The following is a 9,985-nucleotide window of genomic DNA, read 5'->3' as shown; positions in this document are numbered from 1 at the left end:
TTCAAGAACAGCCCAACCATATTTGGGAACCAGCTAGCAAAGGAATTGGAAGACTGGAAAAAACAGGAGCCAGAGGTAGTTATTCTTCAATATGTGGACGACATCTTGATTGCAGCCAGGACCAGAGATGACTGCATACAATTCACTGTAAGTTTATTAAACTTTTTGGGACTTAGAGGGTACAGAGTCTCTAAAGACAAAGCACAGATTGCTAAAGAAACAGTCATCTATTTGGGACTTGAGATCTTCCGGGGACACAGACAACTCAGCAAGGAACTGGAAAGAAGCTATCTGTCAACTCCCAGAGCCCCATCCAGTGAGAGAGATGCAAGCTTTCCTGGGAATGGTAGGTTGGTGTCGTTTATGGATAGCAAATGATGGACTTCTAGTAAAACCTCTATATAGGGCCTTAAAAGCAGCCGAGAGAGGAATTATTCCATGGACTGAACATGCTAGAGCAGCTTTTAAACAGCTGAAACACTCACTGATGTCAGCTCCAGCATTGGGACTGCCAGATTTAACTAAACCTTTTGAACTTTTTACATATGAGAGACAGAACATGGCTTTGGGGGTGCTAGCACAGCGTCTCGGGAACCAGCGGAGAGCTGTGGCCTACTTTTCCAAACAGCTGGATAGTGTTGCCCAAGGTTGGCCGGGGTGCCTAAAGGCTGTGGCAGCCACTGTCATTTTAATCCAGGAGGCCCGAAAACTTACCCTTGGGCAACACATTGTGGTGTATGTACCCCATGCCGTGGCAGCTGTCCTTGAGCAAAAGGGGGGACATTGGCTGTCTGGCAACCGGATGCTGAAATACCAATCACTGTTGTTAGAGCAAGATGATGTTACCCTAAAAACAACTTCTGTTGTTAACCCTGCTATGTTTCTGTCCTCCATCTTAATTGACAATGAGCCGGAGCATGACTGCTTGCAGATAATTGAGGAGGTCTATTCCAGCCGACCAGATCTGAAGGATGTGCCCATGGAGAATCCAGATTGGGAACTCTTTACCGACGGAAGCAGCTTCATGAAAAATGGTAAAAGGATGACAGGCTATGCAGTGACCACACAGGATAAGGTGATCGAGGCAAAGGCCCTGCCAGCAGATGTGTCATCGCAGAAAGCTGAGCTGATTGCACTAATCTAGACCTGAGTGAGGGAAAAAAGGTAAATATATGGACCGATTCCAAATATGCATTTAGTGTTGTCCATGCCCATGGAGCCATTTGGAAAGAGAGAGGACTTTTGAATGCTCAAGGTAATCAAATTAAACATGCTGAGCAAATACTCGCCCTCTTAGAGAGCATTAAAAGACCTGCAGAAGTAGCTGTCATGCACTGTAGAGGTCACCAAAAGGGGAAAACTGCTCCAGAATTGGGAAATTGCTTTGCTGATAAAATGGCAAGAAGGATTGCAGAAAAGGGTATTCTTGCAGTAATTCCACAGAAAGAGATTGATTTGTCAGGGTACACCCCAAAATATGATCAGGCAGACCACAAACTAATAAAATTCCTTAAAGCTAAAATCACAGAAAGTGGGTGGGCTGTTACCCCGACGAACCAGGTGGTAGTCCCACCCCTGATCCTTCGGGAATTAGTTCAGAGAGAACACGAAACCACACATTATGGGGTTGAAAACCTTTTGAAACACCTAAGAAAGGTAGTAATAGGGAAGGGAATGATTGATATTATACAATCAGTAGTGAGTAAATGTGAGATTTGCTGTAAAAACAACCCCGACACAAGAAAGAGAGTTGTATTAGGAATAACAAAGGCAGGAGATCTTCCTGGGGATTACTGGCAAATAGATTTTGCGGAGTTACCACGCAAAGAGGGATACCGGTACATACTGGTATTGGTTGACACCTTCAGTGGATGGCCAGAAGCTTACCCCTGTCGCACTAACACAGCTAGGGAGGTGGTGAAAGTTTTGCTTAACCACATAATTCCGAGATTTGGGGTTCCCTTGGGAATATCATCAGATAGGGGACCACACTTTGTCGCAACAGTGGTCAAAGATGTTAGCCAGATTTTGGGAATTACTTGGGATCTACACACACCTTATAGACCCCAAGCGAGTGGTAAAGTTGAACGTATGAATGGGACTCTTAAGAGACAAATTAGTAAAATTTGTCAGGAGACATCCATGACGTGGGTTCAGGCCCTACCTATAGCTTTATTGAGAATTCGCATTCAACCGAGGCGGAGGGGTAACATCAGTCCCTATGAAATACTGTATGGCAGACCATATCAAAGTCCACACATTCCAGGTGAAATTCATCTGAAGGGGAAATGTGATCTGCAGCGCTATTTAATGGCTTTAGGTTCCACTTTACAGAAGCTTCAGCGTTACATCGTGTTATCCAGACCCATAGGACTGGACACACCTGCACATCCGTTCCAACCTGGAGCTTGGGTCTATGTAAAATGGTGGGACAGTGATCCTCTGCAAGCTAAGTGGAAAGGGCCATTCAAAGTCCTGCTGACAACCTTTAGTGCAGTTAAAGTTGCTGACAGAGGACCCTGGATTCACTATTCCAGAATTAAGAAAGCTTCAGCTCCCAAACAATTATAACAACAAAGACTGATGTTAATGATAACATATTTTAAGGTGATTTCTCTTTTGCATTTAATTACCATTATTCTTTATGTAACATTTGGCTGTATAAAATATTATTCTTATTAGATGTTTATTGTTATTAGTTATTAGTTATAAGGTGTATGTTTATTAATATGTATTTACTATTAGATATTTATCTAATGTTAGAACTTCTGTTATTAGATACTTATCGGTTATTGGGTGTTTACTGTTAGTAAAATTTAAAATAGAGACTTGACAAGGTAGAGGCCTTGTCAAGCCTCTAAAGGGGGGAAATGATGCCTTAAGTTTGGAGTTTTCTGTTCTGCTTGGGTATGCTTTCCGTTGAGCTTAAGGTGGTGAAGACAAAATAGTCCGATTCGAGCTATTGATTCAAGGACAGTTTCTTCAAACTTTAGGCCCTAAGTATAAACAGCGTGAAAAGAGGAGGGCGGGCCATCCAGGAGAAGAGGAGGATAACACCTTACAATTTGAGACTATTAATTGGATGGTTGACTCCTGTATGTAAATGGACTGAAGTATTATAAAAATGTAAAATCAAGTGACCAAGCTCTCTTTTGCATCCACCTTGGAGCCACTCGGGCAGGGCAGGGGCCAGGCTGTGGCACTGTTGCTGCCAGGGTGTGGCCTTTGAAGACCTCTCAATAAATACCTATTTATTTCCCCTAACTCTGTGTGATCTCTGTTCCAGCTCCTAAAGGCAACATCCTGATAGCACAGAACACTCTGCTGATGGGTTTTGCTGCTGCCAAAACACGCCTGGCTTGTTCACTTTGCTGTTAAAACCCCTGTACCATACGATATTACCCTGCTTTTTGTAAGCTTACAATGCACTATTTAAACTCTCCATAGCGAAGAGCACTGCAGTGTACTTAACGCTAAGGAGAAAGCATGCACAGCACACAGTAGTTCTCACTTTGCACTACACTTAGAAATGAGTTCTCTGCATCACGGATCTGTACCACAGAATGCTGCTTCATGAACAGGCATGTAGTAGCAAAGCAAGCTGACGCTGATCCTGCTTCATGCCCCTAGTCACTGACAAGCGCTACGCTGCGAAGAGCACTCCGGGGCTCTGCGGCTTCCTTGTTCGCGCTATGTAGCCTTCGGCGATTTCTCTCTAAGCGAGCTGAAGTGTCGTCTCCTGCTAGCACAGAACACTCTGCTGATGGATTTTGCTGCTGCCAAAACACGCCTGTCATGTGCACATTGCTGTTAAAAGCCCTGATTCATACGAGAATACCGTGCTCTGTGTAAGCTTACAATGCACTGTTTCTACTCTGCATAGCGAAGAGCACTGCAGTGTACTTAACGCTAAGGAGAAAGCATGCACAGCACACAGTAGTTCTCACTTTGCACTACACTTAGAACTGAGTTCTCTGCATCACGGATATGTACCACAGAAGACTGCTTGACCAATAGGTATGTAGTAGCAAAGCAAGCTGACGTTGATCCTGCTTCATGCTTCTAGTCACTGACAAGCGATCTGCTGCGAAGTGCACTCTCCAGTGCTCTGCAGTCTCCTTCTTCGCGCTATGTATCCTGCGGCGATATCTCTCTAGGCGAGGTAAAGTGTCGTCTCCTGCTAACACAGAACACTCTGCTGCTGAGTTTTGCTACTGCCAAAACACGCCTGGCGTGTGCACTTTTCTGTCAAACTCTCTGTACCATACGAGAATGCCCTGCTCCTTGGAAGCGTACCGTGCACTCTGTAAGTTCTGCATAGGGACGAGCACTGCAGTGTACATAACGCTAAGGAGAAAGCATGCACAGCACACAGTAGTTCTCACTTTGCACTACACTTAGAACTGAGTTCTCTGCATCACGGATATGTACCACAGAAGACTGCTTGACCAATAGGTATGTAGTAGCAAAGCAAGCTGACGCTGATCCTGCTTAATGCCCCTAGTCACCGACAAGCGCTACGCTGTGAATAGCACTCCGGGGCTCTGCGGCTTCCTTGGTCGCGCTATGTAGCCTTGGGCGATTTCTCTCTAAGCGAGCTGAACTGTCGCCTCCTGATAGCACAGAACACTCTGCTGATGGATTTTGCTGCTGCCAAAACACGTCTGTCAAGTGCACTTTGCTGTTAAAAGCCCTGTACCATTCGAGAATACCGTGGTCTGTGTAAGCTTAAAATGCACTGTTTCTACACTGCATAGCGAAGAGCACTGCAGTGTACTTAACGCTAAGGAGAAAGCATGCACAGCACACAGTAGTTCCCACTTTACACTACACTTGGAAATTAGTTCTCTGCATCACGGATCTGTACCACAGAATGCTGCTTCATGAACAGGCATGTAGTAGCAAAGCAAGCTGATGCTGATCCTGCTTCATGACCCTAGTCACTTAGAAGCGCTACGCTGCAAAGAGCACTCTCCAGTGCTCTGCAGCTTCCTTCTTCGCGCTATGTAGTCCTGCGGCGATTATCTCCCTAGGCGAGCTGAAGTGTCGTCTCCTGATAACACAGAACACTCTGCTGATAGGTTTTGCTAGCTGCCAAAACACGCCTGGCGTGTGCACATTTCCTGATCAAACTCTCTGTACCATACGAGAATGCCCTGCTTCTTGGAAGCGTAACGTGCACTCTGTTAACATCTGACATAGCGACGAGCACTGCAGTGTACATAACGCTAAGGAGAAAAGCATACACAGCACACAGTAGTTCTCACTTTGCACTACACTTAGAACTGAGTTCTCTGCATCACGGATGTGTACCACAGGAATGCTGCTTCATGAACAGGCATGTAGTAGCAAAGCAAGCTGACGCTGATCCTGCTTCATGCCCCTAGTCACTGACAAGCGCTACGCTGCAAAGAGCACTCCGGGGCTCTGCGGCTTCCTTGTTCGCGCTATGTAGCCTAGGGCGATTTCTCTCTAAGCGAGCTGAAGTGTCGTCTCCTGATAGCACAGAACACTCTGATGATGGGTTTCGCTGCTGCCAAAACACCCCTGGCTTGTCCACTTTTCTGTTAAAACCACTGTACCATACGATATTATCCTGCTTCTTGTAAGCTTAAAATGCACTATTTCAAAATATCATAGCGAAGCTCACTGCAGTGCAATTAACGATAAGGAGACAGCATGCACAGCACACAGTAGTTCTCACTTTGCACTACACTTAGAAATGAGTTCTCTGCATCACGGATCTGTACCACAGAATGCTGCATCATGAACAGGCATGTAGTAGCAAAGCAAGCTGACACTGATCCTGCTTCATGCCCCTAGTCACTGACAAGCGCTACGCTGCGAAGAGCACTCCAGGGCTCTGTGGCTTCCTTGTTCGCGCTATGTAGCCTTCGGCGATTTCTCTCTAAGCAAGCTGGAGTGTCGTCTCCTGATAGCACAGAACACACTGCTGATGGATTTTGCTGCTGCCAAAACACGCCTGTCATGTGACTTTCCCGTTAAAAGCCCTGTAACATACGAGAATACCGTGCTCTGTGTAAGATTTCAATGCACTGTTTCAACACTGCATAGCGAAGAGCACTGCAGTGTACTTAACGCTAAGGAGAAAGCATGCACAGCACACAGTAGTTCTCACTTTGCACTACACTGAGAAATGAGTTCTCTGCATCACGGATCTGTACCACAGAATGCTGCTTCATGAACAGGCATGTAGTAGCAAAGCAAGCTGACGCTAATCCTGCTTCATGCCCCTAGTCACTGACAAGCACTACGCTGCGAAGAGCACTCCAGGGCTCTGCGGCTTCCGTGGCCGCACTTGTAGCCTTGGGCGATTTCCCTCTAAGCGAGCTGAAATGACGTCTCCTGCTAGCACAGAACACTCTGCTAATGGGATTTTGCTGCTGCGAAAACACGCCTGGCTTGTTCACTTTGCTGTTAAAAGCCCTGTATCATACGACATTATCCTGCTTCTTGTAAGCTTAAAATGCACTGTTTCAATACAGCATAGCGATGAGAACTGCAGTGTACTTAACGCTAAGGAGAAAGCATGCACAGCACACAGTAGTTCTCACTTTGCACTACACTTAGAAATGAGTTCTCTGCATCATGGATATGTACCACGGAATGCTGCTTCATGAACAGGCATGTAGTAGCAAAGCAAACTGACGCTGATCCTGCTTCATGCCCCTAGACACTAACAAGCGCTGCGCTGCAAAGAGCACTCCGGGGCTCTGCGGCTTCCTTATCCGCGCTATGTAGCCTTCGGCGATTTCTCTCTAAGCAAGCTGAAGTATCGTCTCCGGCTAGCACAGAACACTCTGCTGATGGGTTTTGCTGCTGCCAAAACACGCCTGTTATGTGCACTTTGCTGTTAAAAGCCCTGTACCATTCGAGAATACCGTGCTCTGTGTAACCTTAAAATGCACTGATTCAACACAGCATAGCGAAGAGCACTGCAGTGCACTTGACGCTAAGGAGAAAGCATGTACAGCGCACAGTAATTCTCACTTTGCACTAGACGTAGAAGTGAGTTCTCTGCATCACGGATCTGTACCACAGAATGCTGCTTCATGAACAGGCATGTCGTAGCAATGCAAGATGACGCTAATCCTGCTTCATGCCCCTAGTCACTGACAAGCGCTACGCTGCGAAGAGCACTCCGGGGCTCTGCGGCTTCTTTGGTCGCTCTATGCAGCCTTCGGCGATTTTTCTCTAAGCGAGCTGAAGTGTCGTCTCCTGATAGCACAGAACACTCTGCTGATGAGTTTTGCTGCTGCCGAAACACGCCTGGCTTGTTCACTTTGCAGGTAAAACCACTGTACCATACGATACTACCCTGCTTCTTGTAAGCTTAACATGCACTGTTTCAACACTACATAGTGAAGAGCACTGCAGTGTACTTAATGCTAAGGAGAAAGCATGCACAGCACACAGTAGTCCTCACTTTGCACTACTCTTAGAAATGAGTTCTCTGCATCACGGATCTGTACCACAGAATGCTGCTTCATGAACAGGCACTGTAGTAGCAAAGCAAACTGTCGCTAATTCTGTTCATGCCCCTAGCACTGACAAGCGCTACGCTGCGAAGAGCACTCCGGGGCTCTGCGGCTTCCTTGGTCGCGCTATGTAGCCTTGGGCGATTTCTCTCTAAGCGAGCTGAAGTGTCGTCTCCTGATAGCACAGAACACTCTGCTGCTGGTTTTTGCTGCTGGCAAAACACGCCTGTCATGTGAACTTTGCTGTTAAAAGCCCTGATTCATACGAGAATACCGTGCTCTGTGTAAGCTTACAATGCACTGTTTCTACTCTGCATAGCGAAGAGCACTGCAGTGTACTTAACTCTAAGGAGAAAGCATGCACAACACATGGTAGTCCTCACTTTGCACAACACTTAGAAATGAGTTCTCTGCATCACGGATCTGTACCACGGAATGCTGCTTCATGAACAGGCATGTAGTAGCAAAGTAAGCTGACGCTAATCCTGCTTCATGCCCCTAGTCACTGACAAGCGCTACGCTGCGAAGAGCACTCCGGGGCTCTGCGTCTTCCTTGTTCGCGCTATGTAACCGTCGGCGATTTCCATCTAATCGAGCTGAAGTGTCGTCTCCTGCTAGCACAGAACACTCTGCTGATGGGTTTTGCTGATGCCGAAACACACCTGGCTTGTTCACTTTGCTGTTAAAACCACTGTGCCATACGATATTATCTTGCTTCTTGTAAGCTTAAAATGCACTGTTTCAACACTGCATAGCGAAGAGCACTGCAGTGTACTTATCGCTAAGGAGAAAGCATGCACAGCACACAGTAGTTCCCACTTTACACTACACTTAGAAATGAGTTCTCTGCATCACGGATCTGTACCACGGAATGCTGCTTCATGAACAGGCATGTAGTAGCAAAGCAAGCTGACGCTAATTCTGCTTCATGCCCCTAGTCACTGACAAGCGCTACGCTGCGAAGAGCACTCCGGGGCTCTGCGTCTTCCTTGTTCGCTCTATGTAGCCTTCGGAGATTTCCCTCTAAGCGAGCAGAAGTGTCGTCTCCTACTAGCACAGAACATTCTGCTGATGAGTTTTGCTGCTGCCAAAACACGTCTGGCTTTTTCATTTTGCTGTTAAACCACTGTACCATACCATACTACCCTGCTTCTTGTAGGCTTTACATGCACTGTTTCAACACTACATAGCGAAGAGCACTGCAGTGTACTTAACACTAAGGAGACAGCATGCACAGCACACAGTAGTTCCCACTTTGCACTACACTTAGAAATGAGTTCTCTGCATCACGGATCTGTACCACAGAATGCTGTTTCATGAACAGGCATGTAGTAGCAAAGCAAGCTGATGCTGCTCCTGCTTCATGCCCCTAGTCACTGACAAGCGCTACGCTGCGAAGAGCACTCCAGGGCTCTGTGGCTTCCTTGATCGCTTTATATAGCCTTCGGTGATTTCGCTCTAAGCGAGCTGAAGTGTCGTCCCTTGCTAGCAAAGCACATTCTGCTGATGAGTTTTACTGCTGCCGAAAACACCCCTGGCTTTTTCACATTGCTGTTAAACCACTGTACCATACCATACTAACCTGCTTCATGTAAGCTTAACATGCACTGTTTCAACACTACATAGCGAAGAGCACTGCAGTGTACTTAACGCTAAGGAAAAAGCATGCACAGCACACAGTGGTTCCCACTTTGCACTACACTTAGAAATGAGTTCTCTGCATCACGGATCTGTACCACAGAATGCTGTTTCATGAACAGGCATGTAGTAGCAAAGCAAGCTGATGCTGCTCCTGCTTCATGCCCCTAGTCACTAACAAGCGCTACGCTGCGAAGCGCACTCCGGGGCTCTGTGGCTTCCTTGATCGCTGTATATAGCCTTCGGTGATTTCGCTCTAAGCGAGCTGAAGTGTCGTCTCCTGCTAGCACAGAACACTCTACTGATGAGTTTTGCTGCTGCCAAAACACGCCTGGCTAGTGAACTTTGCTGTTAAAACCACTGTACCATACGATATTATCCTGCTTCTTGTAATCTCAAAATACACTGTTTCAACACTGCATAGCGAAGAGCACTGCAGTGTACTTAACGCTAAGGATAAAACATGCACAGCACACATTAGTTCTCACTTTGCACTACACTTAGAAATGAGTTCTCTGCATCACGGATCTGTACCACAGAATGCTGCTTCATGAACAGGCATGTAGTAGCAAAGCAAACTGTCGCTAATTCTGTTCATACCCCTAGCACTGACAAGCGCTACGCTGCGAAGAGCACTCCGGGGCTCTGCGGCTTCCTTGTTCGCGCTATGTAGCCTTGGGCGATATCTCTCTAAGCGAGCTGATATGACGTCTCCTGCTAGCACAGAACACTCTGCTGATGGGTTTTGCTGCTGCCAAAACACGCCTGCCTTGTGAACTTTGCTGTGAAAAGCCCTGTGCCATACGACATTATCCTGCTCCTTCTAAGCTTACAATGCACTATTTCAC

The 9,985-nt window shown here is 46.6% G+C and overlaps 1 protein-coding gene across 1 annotated transcript; it reads left to right on the top strand.

The window, feature by feature from the left end:
* Positions 1–285: 285 nt before the first annotated feature.
* Positions 286–3,108, top strand: LOC130266956 (uncharacterized). Its single transcript, XM_056516212.1, is given in 2 exon segments — positions 286–1,136; positions 1,139–3,108. Coding segments are annotated over 2 exon segments (2,244 nt in total). The 5' UTR covers positions 286–325; the 3' UTR covers positions 2,572–3,108.
* The last annotated feature ends 6,877 nt before the right edge of the window (positions 3,109–9,985 follow it).

The sequence above is a fragment of the Oenanthe melanoleuca genome, unplaced genomic scaffold, assembly GCF_029582105.1.
Source record: "Oenanthe melanoleuca isolate GR-GAL-2019-014 unplaced genomic scaffold, OMel1.0 S379, whole genome shotgun sequence".
Taxonomy (NCBI): domain Eukaryota; kingdom Metazoa; phylum Chordata; class Aves; order Passeriformes; family Muscicapidae; genus Oenanthe; species Oenanthe melanoleuca.
The sequence above is the reverse complement of the archived record's forward strand: the minus strand, read 5'-3'. Positions and strand labels throughout refer to the sequence as shown.